General features: G+C 41.4%; 1 protein-coding gene across 5 annotated transcripts in view; it reads right to left on the reverse strand.

Moving 5' to 3' along the window:
* The window catches only part of SENP7 (SUMO specific peptidase 7), a 75,136-nt gene that overhangs the window by 8,727 nt on the left and 52,303 nt on the right, over nt 1-14,106 (reverse strand). For all 5 annotated transcript variants that reach the window (XM_053306240.1, XM_053306241.1, XM_053306239.1 and 2 more), the window contains 4 exons: nt 9,266-9,358; nt 5,751-5,968; nt 4,795-4,847; nt 3,435-3,466 (listed from right to left, as the gene is read on the reverse strand). In XM_053306240.1, coding sequence (XP_053162215.1) covers nt 3,435-3,466; nt 4,795-4,847; nt 5,751-5,968; nt 9,266-9,358 — 396 coding nt within the window. The remainder of the gene's footprint in view (nt 1-3,434; nt 3,467-4,794; nt 4,848-5,750; nt 5,969-9,265; nt 9,359-14,106) is intronic.

Genomic DNA, 14,106 nt, shown 5'->3' on the forward strand with positions numbered 1-14,106 from the left:
CTGGCAATCAATTTCATGGAATAACCCCTGGTTCTAGTGTTATTGGAGAGGGAAAAGAATTTCTCTCTATCCACTTTCTCCACACCATGCACGATTTTATAGACCTCTATCATGTCTCCCTGCAGCCATCTTTTTTCTAAACTAAAAAGCCCCAGGTGTTGTAACCTTGCCTCATAAGAAAGGTGCTCTAGGCCCCTGATCATCTTGGTTGCCCTCTTCTGCACCTTTTCCAGTTCAACAATGTCCTTTTTTAGATGTGGTGACCAGAATTGTATGCAGTACTCCAGGTGTGGTCGCACCATAGTTTTGTATAAGGGCGTTATAATATTAGCAGTTTTATTTTCAATCCCCTTCCTAATGATCCCTAGCATGGACTTGGCCTTTTTCACAGCTGCTGCATATTGAGTTGACACTTTCAACGAGTTGTCCACCACAACCACAAGATCCCTCTCCTGGTCAGTCCTTCAGATGTGCCACTAGGAGTGGTTGTCATTTTTGTGAACTCTTGGGTGCTGAGGAGAGACTGAATGGAAGAGCCTTATATTGGAAATGTTGGTTTTGGTAACAAAACCAGATGAGGGGCCTGGTATTCTGAGTGAATGGGGATGTTCAGGTAAGCCTCCCTCAGGTCTATGGAAGCTAGAACATCCAAATGCTGTCAGGATTCCACAGCAGAGCAAAAGGGTTGTAATCCTGAACCTTTTTCTTATTACAAACCTGTTCAGGTACTCTAAGTCAAGAACTGCTTGGAGGGAGCTGTCTTTTTTAGGTACGGTGAAGAGTATAGAATAGACCCCTGATCTCTGCTGGAGTGGGGGGGACAGGCTATATTGCCCCTATTTGTCAAAGGCGTTGAATTGCCTGTAGAACTCCCTGAAGGATTGAGAAAACAACAACAAGAAATATTTATATAACCGCTTTTCAACAAAAGGTTCCAAAGCAGTTTTCATAGAGAAATAATAAATAAATAAGATGGATCCCTGTCCCTAAAGGGCTCACAATCTAAAATGAAACATGATAGACACCAGCAACAGTCATTGGAGGTACTGTGCTGGGGGTGGATAGGTCTTCTTATTTATTCTCTTCACCTTCTTCTTTTTCTCTTCTAGGAGTGGAAGGAAGGGCCTTGTGCTTGTTCTTAGTCTCAATCAGAACATCTTTTAGGGTCCCATCACGCAAGAGTTTGGAACCATGAAAGAGAACCATAGTCAGGATGGATTTAGTAGTACTGTAATCTTACCAATGCTTGAGCCAGATGTTATTTTTTGCCACCGCTCTAGCCCCCATAGATCTAGTGATGAATCTAACGCTATCCAGTGTGGCAGCCGCCATAAAAGCAGTTGCTCCTTGGAGTTTTAGTAAGGTACACCTCATTTTGGCAACTTTTGTTGGTGGGTTGTTGAGCAATTCATCTATCCATGGAATAGAAGCCCTGGAAATGAAGAATGCTTTAGTGTCTGCTCTGATGGCTGATGCCGTAGCTTAATGGGTTTGGCACATGGAAGCTTCAGCCTTTTGGGATTCCTTTAATATAGTGTTTCCATCCTTTGGAAATAAGGCTCCATTGATCAAGGCTTCCACTTGAGCATCCAGAAAAGGAACTTTCAGCAATTCCATAACTTCAGAAGGGAAATTATAACATTTACTTGCTAAATTGCTGGCATGTTTACTAGAGGAAGGAGGAAGAACCATGGATCCTTTCAAGGTAAGAGGAAGGACAGATGGTGATGTAGACTCCAAGCATAGGGTAAATACTGCTTTGGATATGCGAGCATTATAGTCCTTCTGAAGAACAAGCCTGTGAACAGAGGAAGAAGTATTTAACCTCTGGGTCATCTAACTAGGCCTCATCCTCTGTGTCACTGTAATCAGTGATGGTGGCCCCTCATGCTGATCTGGCTGTGGGTCAGGAAAGTTCTCTCCTGACAAATCAAGACAAATGTGAAGCTGGATCAAGTCTAGGTGGGCAGGCTTGGGCTTTGCCTTTTCTGTGCTTTTTCCATTTCATTTCAGGAGATTGGCTGGGAGATTCAGAGGAAGACTTCTGCATAGAGCCTTGATGAGAACGCTTGGCCCCTTCAGGCTTTTGGCCCAAATAGATTGCTGCATGATCCCTTGAAGCCAGATTTGCCAACTTTGGGGTATAGGCTGGTCTCATGTGGGGGTGGGGAGGGGGTTGAGTAAATAAGGCCAGAGATATCACAAGGAGAAGGCACACTGAGTACTGTGGGCTCGGGGCCTGTTGAGCTTCATCTTCCAATTTGGCCAGCTGCTACAGCTGCAAGAGCAGCGAGAGTGATGGTGAGGAAGGCAACAGCAATGGAAGCAGTTGGATGGGGCTGGCAGGGACTTCCAAACCGTGCAGCTGCTCCATAATGTCATCTGAGGGCCCTACTGGTGCTGAGATAGCTGGGGCGGTGGTTCCCAGGTCGGCATGCTTTCTGGGGCCTGTGTTCTTTTATCACTTCTGTCCAGTGCTCTTTTTGCCTTTTTAGGTGTGGGCTGTGTCTCTCACCTAATTTTTCCTTGTTGTGGCAGGCTGCGGCAGCAAGAAGCACAGTCAGAGCCTGTGACCTTGGAAGTACCCTTTTCTGGGTCTCTTAAGAGAGTCATAGGCAGTTACTGCCTAATGGAGCTTGATGTGCTCCCTTTAGAAGCTGAAGGCAATGCTGCTGTAAGATCAGAGTGTTTTGGCAAGTGATCCCTGCGTTTTTATTGAGCTTGAAAAACCAGAACATTCTTAGTCCTTTGTTGACAAGAAGCCATGGGAGAAGAAAATTTGTGGCCAAGAAGTAAAATAGTAAAAGATCCTCTTAAGAAAAGAAGGCGAAGAGAATAAATAAGAAGACTGCCCAGAGGGGGAGAATTCAGTTATAAACCAACAAAAAAAATAGGTAAGAATAGAAAGAAAGGAGAATTGTAGAGAATAGGCCTGAAAATCAGCAAATGCTGAGAAAGAGTGGCTTTCTGGAGCATAGGCAGGACTAAAGAACTGAGCAGGGATCTCCTGCCATAGGCTCTTAAAGGCTCTCTTTATTTACACAGTCCTGCCTCTGGAGCATGTGGGTGAAGATAACCCATGATGGGTGTCCTCCTTCACCAGCAGAGAATAAACCAACACTGGTCCTTGAACTGACCAAGACTGGTTAGTTCAGATATTAAGACCAATCTTGATTGGTTCCTAACCTCAATCAGAAGTATAATTCTTCCGAGTCACACCTCGGCAAGGAGCAGGGAAAGCATATTCTCAAGGCTAGGAGACATTGTGTGAAACCAAGATTTAACTGTGGTTCTGAATGATGTCTTAACTGGCCCTATGAGAAAGTTTGTTCCTAATGGCTGTTCAAATTATGTGCAGAAATATGATATATTGTATGTCTGTTTTTAAAAAGCAGATATAGCCAAATACAGTAATTACAAATACAAATACCTACCTTTTACAAACTTTCTTGATTTTAGAAGAGCTCTGAAAAACATTTTCACATACTAAAATCAGAAAGAGCATAACAGAAAAATAAGCAAACCCCTTCATAATTTGATACTTGTATAGAAAGTCAACAGTTAAACTGACCCAAGACATATGTTTTATTACAGGTTGACTTTTCCAAAGCTCAGGACTCCTCATAAGATCATATATCACAATAAAAAAATCTAAAATGTATAACACATCATGAAAATACAAATGATTACCCAAGCCAACAAAAAGAATAGCAATAGAAGATTACAAATAAAGACAGCAGCTACTACTGGAAAGGAGAATTATTTTATCTGAGATGCTGCATATGTGGTCAACCAATTGTCAGAGACCTGCCTTAATACTTTGTGGTGCACAGTGGGGAAATACTTGACTAACAAGCAGAAGGTGCCGGTTCAAATCCCCGCTGCTACTATATCAGGCAGGAGCGATATAGGAAGATGCTGGAAACCATCATCTCATACTGCGCGGGAGGAGGCAATGGTAAACCCCTCCTGTATACTACAAAAGAAAACCACAGGGCTCTGTGGTCGCCAGGAGTCGACATCGACTCAACAGCACACTTTATTTTACTTTACTGTCCTCTATACAAGGATATAAGACTGGAAACTTGGACTACTTTTGTATGGAAAGAACCACCAGTTGAATCAATACAAAATTGAATTTCTATTGGGAAATAGCAATATGAACATTGAAAAATCTGTTGTTATTATTATTATTTTTACATTTATATCCCACTCTTCCTCCAAGGAGCCCAGAGCAGTGTACTACATACTTGAGTTTGTTTTTCACAACAACCCTGTGAAGTAGGTTAGGCTGAGAGAGAAGTGACTGGCCCAGAGTCACCCAGGTAGTGTCATGGCTGAATGGGGAGAACTCGGGTCTCCCTGGTCCTAGTCCAGCACTCTAGCCACCACACCACGCTGGCTCCAAATGTACATTACCTATTTTTAACTGTGGTAGATTGTTCATTATGGCAAGCAGTTGCTTTCTGCTTTTAATTTGTTTCTGTAATTTCATCTCATTTTATTATGACCCATGGCCTGGACAAATAAAAGTTACTGCTACAACTGTATCTTCTAGATAGTGTTGCATATATTATTATATTGTTGAATATATTATTAAGAAAATAGCATACTTTTTATTGCACATGACTTAATTGTTACTGTATTTATCATAAACCTATTTGCATCTTGTAAAGTTCCACTGTATGAGTTTGTTGTGACTAAAATAAATAAGGGGGGGGGGACTCCCTCATATGTATTTTAACAATATCCCATCTTTCCATTAGTCTACAATTATATCACCAAGTGACTTACTTTGGATGTTTTAGATTCCAATCCTGGAGACAAAGGTTCATGTTGAACTTTATCTAACATAATGGAACAAACGATGGTTAAAGAATATTTTTTTACTGAACATTTTCAGTGTTTATAGAATGTATATTACATGAGTCTACGCTAGTATTATTTTTCTTTTGCAAAAGTTACTGACAGGGCTGGGCTATAATAGCATAACTACTTTCCATCCCACTTTTTTAGTTGAAAGAAAAAGGAAGGTATACATGTAAGCTCCCCCTCCCCGCAAACAAAAAGTCTACCATGTATGTGGATCAAAATCATAACTTGCTCACTAGTAGTGAAAATTATCATGTAGCTTCCCTGAAATACTTTGAGCTTGATTTCACTTTTGAAATTCTTGAATATACAGGCCTTATTTCCTTAAAGGAAAACAAACTATTGGAACTCGACTGTTTCTATAAGCTTCTGCAACAAAATTATAGAGTTCTCACTGAAGGAATTACTAAATAATCAAGAGAACCTTATTTCATCTCCCCTAGTTGTCTAACAACAATTTTACATGCTTCCTAAGCACTTAAGTTTAAGAATAATTTTTCAAAGCTATTTCTAGAATTGTGCCATTGATCAGGTGTGGGTGGTTTCTCCATATAAAACACAATTTAGCAAACAAATGAATGCTGAGATACTGAAGAACTAAACATCTCCAGGGGACTGTGGACTAATTCTTTCTTATGCTACTGTTACTATCGTCTTACCATTCAATCAGTGGATTACTGATTCATAGAACACTTACTTTGGTGTAGTCATATCCCAATAAATTCGTGTTCACCTTTGTAAGTGGTCTGAAAATTACTCTCTTTGAAACCAACAGCTTACCTGACAACTCATACACTGATATATGAGATTCTTCTGTGTCATATATTTCTAAACCATATGGCATTTTACAACATTTAACCCCATATAACATTTTTCACCTGCAGGAGGTAGTTTGCTATTTGCATCTAGTTCCTCTTTATCATTCCAGGTATCATTAAAGACCAAAACAGTTTCTGTTCTAACAATTTCGCTTTTCATTTCTGGTGGAAGTGGAGATGGTTGAAGATGTGACTGTGGTGGACTCTGATCTGGACAGTCCTCATATACAACTTCTTCTAGCCAAGGAAAACAAATGACTGCCATGTACCAATGAGACCTGCCAGGAAAAGAGAAAACATAAGAACAACCCTGCTGGATCAGGGACAAGGCCCATCTAGTCCAGCATCCTGTTTCACACAGAGGCCCACCAGATGCCTCTAGGGAGCCCACAGGCAAGAGGTTTGTGCATGCCCTCTCTCCTGCTGTTGCTCCCGTGCAACTGGTATTGAGAGGCATCATGCATCTGAGGCTGGAGATGGCCCACAGCCACCAGACTAGGAGCCATTGATAGACCTGTCAACCATGAATCTGATTCCTAGCATGGAATTAGCCTTTTTCACAGCTGCTGCACACTGAGATGACACTTTCAATGAGCTGTCCACCACAACCCCAAGATCTCTCTCCTGGTCATTCACTGACAGCTCAGATCCCATCAGCATATATGTGAAGTTGGTGTTTTTTGCCCCAATGTGCATCACTTTACACTTGCTTAGATTGAACAGCATTTGCCAATTTGTTGCCCACTCACCCAGTTTGGATAGATCTTTTTGGACCCTACTGCCTACCTACCTCCATTGTGAAAACTCTCCATTTATACCTACTCTGTTTCTTGTCCTTCAAGCAGTTACCGATCCATACATAAAGCTGTCCCCTTATTCCATGACTGCTAAGTTTACTCAAGAGCCTTTGATGGGGAACTTTATCAAAAGCTTTTTGGAAGTCCAAGTATACTATGTTAACTGGATCACCTTTATCCACATGTCTGTTGACACTCTCAAAGAACTTCAAAAGGTTAGTGAGGCAAGACTTTTCCTTGCAGAAGCCATGCTGGTTCTCCTTCAACAAGGCCTTTTCTTCTATATGTTTAACAATTCTGTCCTTAACTATGCTTTCCATCAACATACCTGGCACCGAAGTTAAACTGACCGACCTGTAATTTCCCTGATCCCTTTTTCCAGTCCTCTGGTACAGAGCCTGATTGCAGGGACAAGTTATATATTTCTGCTAAGAGATCGGCAATTTTACATTTGAGTTTCATCATACTATTGGGTGGATGCCATCTGACCCTGGCGATTTTTAGTTTTTCAGGACAGTTTAGAACATCTTCCCTTGTTGCCTCAAATTGCCCCAGTTCCTCAGCTGCTAAACCTGAAAAGCTCAATTCTGGAGAGGGTATATGGTCAGTATCCTCTGCCATAAAGACAGATGCAAAGAACTCATTCAGCTTCACTGCAATCTGCTTATCCTCCTTAATAATCCCTTTCACACCCTCATCATCTAAGGGTCTAAACACCTCCCTGGAAGGTTTTCTACTTCATTGTGAACAGCCCAGAGATGCAAGTTTTGGGCAGTATAGAAATATTTTAAATAAATAAAATAAATAAATAATAAATATTTAAAGAGGTTTTTGTTATTCCCCTTGCCACTTCTAGTTATATGCTCCTCAAACTCTCTTTGCATCCCTTATTGTCTCCTTGCATTTCTTTTGCCAGAGTTTATGTTCCTTCCTGTTCTCTTAATTTGGGCAGGACTTTTTCTGAAGGAAGTCTTCTTCCCTTTTATAGCTTCCCTGACTCTACTTGTTAGCCACACTGGCATCCTCCTGAACTTGGTGGTACCTTTCCTCCTCCTACATTCCAACTGTGCTTCTAGTACTGTGGTTTTAAATAAGTTCCATGATTTCTGGAGTGATTTGACTCTCCTGACTTTCAACTTCCTTCTAACCAGTCCCCTCATTTTTGAGGTTTCCTCTTCTGAAGTCCAATGCATCTGTGTTGGACTTCCTTGACAATTCTCCACTTGCATATATGCTGAATTGGATCACACTATGGTCACTGCTACCCAATGGTTCTGCAACTGTGACATCTCGCACCAGGTCCTGGGCACCACTCAGGATTAAATCCAAAGTTGCCATCTTTCTGGTTGGTTCTGTGACTAACTGTTCTAAGGCACAGTCATTTACCACATCTAGAAATTTGGACTCTCTGTCATTACCTGAATGCGAATTTACCCAGTCTATGTGTGGGTAGTTGAAGTCACCCATTATTACTGTCCTGTCTCTCTGACACCTCTTTTATTTGTTTCTCCAACTCCAGGTCACTCTCAGCGCTTTGATCCAGAGAGCGATGCCACGTCCCTAGTAACACATTTAGTTTCAGCCCTCATAATGATTCTGTGGAGGACTCCGGTCCACCTAGGTTTTCTAGCTTATTGGAATCTATCCCTTCTTTGATATACAGCCACTCCTCCCTCAACCCTACCCTCCCTGTCCCTTCTATAGAGTTTATATCCAGGAATAATTGTGTCCCTCTGGTTCTCACCATTCCACCAGGTTTATGTTACACCCACTATATCTATGTTTTCATTACTAACCAAGTACTCCAGCTCACCCATCTTGACTCGGAGGCTTCTGGCATTGGTATATAGATACCTATACTCCAGTTCCCTCACCTGGTGTTGGCATGTACTATACCCCTTACCATCATTTGACATATTTGGCAAGCTGTCTTTTGTTTCCTTCTGCTCAACTCCTGGCTGTTCTCTGTCCCCTTCTGGTTTACCTGAAACATGTTCACTCTCACACCTTAGGGGATTTTGCTGGCTGAAGCAGATACAACCCAGTTCCTGCCGGCAATCCCCAGGCATCAATCTAAATGCTGCTTCGCAATCTTCTTGATTTTAAGCACCAGCAGTCTGTTTCCATTTTGGTTCAAATGGAGCCCGTCCCTTTTGTACAGGCTTCGCTTTCCCCAAAATGTATCCCAGTGCCTAATGAATCTAAACCCCTCCTCCCAGCACCACTATCTCATCCACGCATTGAAATCCCTCAGCTCTGTTTGTCCCGCTGGCTTTGTGTGTGGAACAGGTTGCATTTCTGAGAATGCTACCCTGGGGGTCCTGGACTTCAATATGCTATCAAGCAGCCTAAAATGTGCTCCCGGGAACTCTCGACTACATTTTTCACATTGTTGGTGCCGACATGCACGACGATAGGAAACTCCTCCTCAGCACTGCCTAAAGCCTATCTAGACACCACGTCATGTCTGCAACCTTCGCACCAGGCAGGCAAGTCACTGTACAGTCTACACGCGGGTCACAGACCCATCTCTCTATACCCCAATGACTGAATCACTAATATCTAATGTCTGTGTCATTAGAGATTAGCATTTCTTTTTTAGCATTTCTAATTTTTATTGTACTACATTTATTGTAGAATATTTCAGGTTTAATGTCCACCTTTAGAAATCTCCAGGCTCAGATATCAAATTCAAATGCCCTGAATACAAATTAAAATTTCTGAAAAGTAAATTACAGGGGGGAAAGGAATAGGTTTCAGTTAATGCATAAAACTTACTCTTCATTCACAGGCACAAAAATGTAGTCTTTACTAAAAATATTTATATGTCGAGTCCATCTTTTCACTCTTTTGTGTCTTCTCTGTGCTCTTCTGTGAATATAAAACAATAGTTAACTTTGTTTGCTGAAACACAGAAAACATTTTGATCTGATTCCTTAAACCCAGCAAACTGAGTATAAATTCATTTACATTACTCCATAAAATTGCAGGTAGACTAATTTATCTTTAAACATGCTAACTGAGCAAAGAGACACTTTTGAAAAGTGGTGATTCTTATAATGTAGCAGAGAGAGAGCAACTGGCCCTATCAACCCCCCAGCAGAGTATACCTCCAGTGATTGTTGCTGGTGTCTGTCTTTTGTTTCTTTTTAGAATCTGAGCCCTTTAGGGACAAGTATCCATCTTCTCTCTCTCAACTGCTTTTGGAACTTTTCAAAAGTGGTATATACATATTCATAGTAATAGTAGTTTAAGAATTAGCTAGCTTATACTAGGTAGTCAATGGCTGTGAGAGGGAAACCCACCAATGAGATTATTATTAGTACAAAGTTTACTACTATGCATTTAAGATCATGGCTCCAGGTATGTATGACTGCAAGATGGACCAGAAGGGAGACTACAATTAACAGGATGGCCAGCTGCAACCAGTTTTACTCTTTTTTCGGTTGCTGTTCCCCGGGCACTGTGGCTGGAGACAACAGGAGAAGCTGCAACGTCTTGGCTGCTACCTGCAATTTCCACTAGATGCATGGGTAGGTTCTGGTAGTAGAAATGCCTCTAAACCAGTGATTCTCAAACTTGGGTCCTCAGGTATTATTGGACTTCAACTCCCATAATCCCCAACCAAAGGCCACTGAGGCTGGGGATTATGGGAGTTGAAGTCCAATAACACCTGAGGACCCAAGTTTGAGAATCACTGCTCTAAACACTGGATTTTGAAGTCATTTAATATAGCCTGGCCATCTGTAAAAAAACTATCTTCCTGATATACTATACTGTTTCTCATTCTACAAAAAACATTCTACAAAAGAAAATTCCATGGCAGACAAAACAAAAATCATTTATTTGCACAGAATATAAGGCAAGCTGTCCTGCCTTCCTAGCTGAGACGGGTGGCAACCAGGGGAAAGGGCCTTTTTGGTTGAGTTGCCCTGCTTCTCTCCACAAGGAAGCTCACTTGGTGCCTACATTATCATCCTTTAGGTGCCAGGTGAAGACCCTTCTATTATTCCAGGCTTTTTAGGAACAACTGTTTTAATGTTTTAACTACATCCTAAGACAAAAGAGATAATAAAGAAATGCATTAGGGATATTGATCTTCAGAGGGATAACATCACAGTCTCTCATTGCCTAAAGGTAGGAAATGACAGTACAGATCTCTTTCACACAAAATATCTTTATAATCTTGTCACATCAAATCATGGAGAGCCTTTACCTTAGCTTGTCTCAAAGTATCACCATTGGCTGATAGGAAGGGCGATACTTTCGAATACGGAAGTACTTTTTTACACAACACATAATCAACTTGTGGAATTCTCTGCCATGAGATGTGGTGACAGCCAACAACCTGGATGGCTTTAAAAGAGGTTTGGATAACTTCATGGAGGAGAGGTCTATCAACAGCTGCTAGTCGGAGGACCACCTCCAGTCTCACAGGCAGGATGCCTCTGAGTACCAGTTGCAGGGGAGTAACAGCAGGAGAGAGGGCATGCCCTCAACTCCTGCCTGTGGCTTCCAGCGGCATCTGGTGGGCCACTGTGTGAAACAGGATGCTGGACTAGATGGGCCTTGGGCCTGATCCAGCAGGGCTGTTCTTATGTTCTTACCCTATGAAGAATGGATTTGTTCTTGCCAAATGGGCTGAAACAATGGATCATGTCATATTATATTGTCAGTTTTACAGAGATATCCATCACCTTTTTAGAATTCAAATTTTAATTAGATTTCCAGTGGATAAGATAAATTTTACACCTCTGCTCTTTCAGATTCTAATATTCAAATCATTTTCAATATTGCAAAATTTGCTTCCAGGGCTTGCTTTATTAGGAAACAGGTGGTTATATTAGTAACTTAAATTCCTAAGGAGCATGCTAGTATCTAAATCTGACTGTGTAGGTTTATAGAAAGAAGTAATAGTTTTTAGAATTCTGTATTTTTGCTAGGCATTTTGTGTTTGTTGTGGCTTTGGACTGTAATAATAATAAACTTCAAACCACTGTTTTTAAAAGTGCTGTTTTTTAATTTGATGTAGTTAATTGTTTTTGGTAATTCATATTTTAATCATTACTACTGACATTCTTGCAGACTTAGGAAGGTGCAGCAAGAGCTCTGCCTTCACAAGGAGAAGATAGACTAGCTGAACTCAAGGCTTGTCTTGCAGTGCAACACGTTAGGATGAGGAAGCAATTTTCAATTTTCTCCCCTCCCCGTAAAAGCCCTGCTAGCTTGTACAAATATGTCCCTGAAGGCTGTGCAGCAAAAGCTCCATCCTCTTAAGGCTGCAGAAACTATCAGGCACTATGTTTTTATAGTATGCCACTTGCTTTTTTTAAAAAAAGCCTAAAAATAATTTAAATAAATATACAGATGAAACTCGGAAAATTAGAATATCGTGCAAAAGTCCATTAATTTCTGTAATGCAAATTAAAAGGTGAAACTGATATATGAGACAGACGCATTACATGCAAAGCGAGATAAGTCAAGCCTTAATTTGTTATAATTGTGATGATCATGGCGTATAGCTCATGAAAACCCCAAATCCACAATCTCAGAAAATTAGAATATTACATGGAACCAAGAAGACAAGGATGGAAGAATAGAACAATATCGGACCTCTGAAAAGTATACAGTGTACTGTGCTTGATTGGCCAGCAAACTCGCCTGACCTGACCCCATAGAGAATCTATGGGGCATTGCCAAGAGAAGGATGAGAGACATGAGACCAAACAATGCAGAATTGCTGAAGGCCGCTAATGAAGCACCCTGGTCTTCTATAATACCTCATCAGTGCCACAGGCTGATAGCATCCATGCCACGCCGCATCGAGGCAGTAATTGCTGCAAAAGGGGCCCAAACCAAGTACTGAATACATATGCATGCTTATACTTTTCAGAGGTCCAATATTGTTCTATTCTTCAATCTTTGTCTTCTTGGTTCCATGTAATATTCTAATTTTCTGAGATTGTGGATTTGGGGTTTTCATGAGTTATACGCCATGATCATCACAATTATAACAAATTAAGGCTTGACTTATCTCACTTTGCATGTAATGCGTCTGTCTCATATATCAGTTTCACCTTTTAATTTGCATTACTGAAATGAATGGACTTTTGCACGATATTCTGAGTTTCACCTGTACTGCAGATGGAGTGGCTTTTGTGCAGAAATATATATTTTAAAATATCTTTTCCATTAAAATATATCCAGAATTGGTTTGAACGAACTAGGGCTACAACCCTAAGTACACTTATAAGAACATAAGAACAGCCCTGCTGGATCAGGCACAAGGCCCATCTAGTCCAGCATCCTGTTTCACACAGTGGCCCACCAGATGCCTCTGAGGAGTCCATAGGCAAGAGGAATGTGTATGCCCTCTCTCCTGCTGTTGCTCCCCTGGTATCAACTGGTATTAAGAGGCATCGTGCCTCTGAGGCTGGAGATGGCCCACAGCCACCAGACTAGGAGCCATTGATAGACCTGTCCACCATGAATCTGTCTATGCCCATTTCAAAGCCATCCAAGCTGCTGGCCATCACCACATCCCATGGCAAAGAATTCCATAGATTAATTATGTGCTGTGTGAAAAAGTATTTCTTCTTGTTGGTCCTAAATTTCCCAACCTTCAGTTTCATGGGGTGACCCCTGGTTCTAGTGTTGTGAGAAAGGGAGAAAAATTTCTCTCTGTCCACCCTCTCCACTCCATGCATAATTGTATACACCTCGATCATGTCTCCCCTTAGTCGCCTCTTTTCCAAGGTAAAGAGCCCCAGATGCTGTAGCCTAGCCTCATAAGGAAGGTGCTCCAGACCCCTCATCATTTTTGTTGCCCTCTTCTGCACCTTTTCCAGTTCTACAATAACCTTCTTAAGATACAGTGACCAAAGCTGTACGCAGTACTCCAGATGTGGCCGCACCATAGATTTGTATAAGGGCATTATAACATTAACATTTTTATTTTCAAACCCCTTCCTAATGATTCCTAGCATGGAATTAGCTTTTTTCACAGCTGCTGCATACTGAGGTGACACTTTCAATGAGCTGTCCACCACAACCCCAAGATCTCTCTCCTGGTCATTCACTGACAGCTCAGATCCCATCAGCATATATGTGAAGTTGGTGTATTTTGCCCCAATGTGCATCACTTTTCACTTGCTTACACTCAACTGTATTTGCCATTTTGTCGCCCACTCACGCAGTTTGGAGAGATCTTTTTGGAGCTCCTCACAAACTGTTGTGGATTTCACTACCCTAAATAGTTTAATGTCATCTGCCTATTTGGCCACTTCGCTGGTCACCCCAACTTCTAGATCATTTATGAACAAGTTAAAGAGCACTGGTCCCAGTACCGATCCCTGGGAGACCCCACTTCCTACCTACCTCCATTGTGAAAACTGTCCATTTATTCCTACTCTATGTTTCCTGTCCTTCAACCAGTTACTGATCCACACATGAACCTGTCCCCTTATTCTGTAACTGCTAAGTTTACTCAAGAGCTTTTGGTGGGGAACTTTATCGAAAGCTTTTTGGAAGCCCAAGTATACTATGTCAACTGGATCAACTTTATCCACATGCCCGTTGACAATCCCAAAGAACTCCAAAAGATTAATGAGCAGTGTTCC

The sequence above is a fragment of the Hemicordylus capensis genome, chromosome 3 (genome assembly GCF_027244095.1).
Source record: "Hemicordylus capensis ecotype Gifberg chromosome 3, rHemCap1.1.pri, whole genome shotgun sequence".
Lineage (NCBI taxonomy): Eukaryota > Metazoa > Chordata > Lepidosauria > Squamata > Cordylidae > Hemicordylus > Hemicordylus capensis.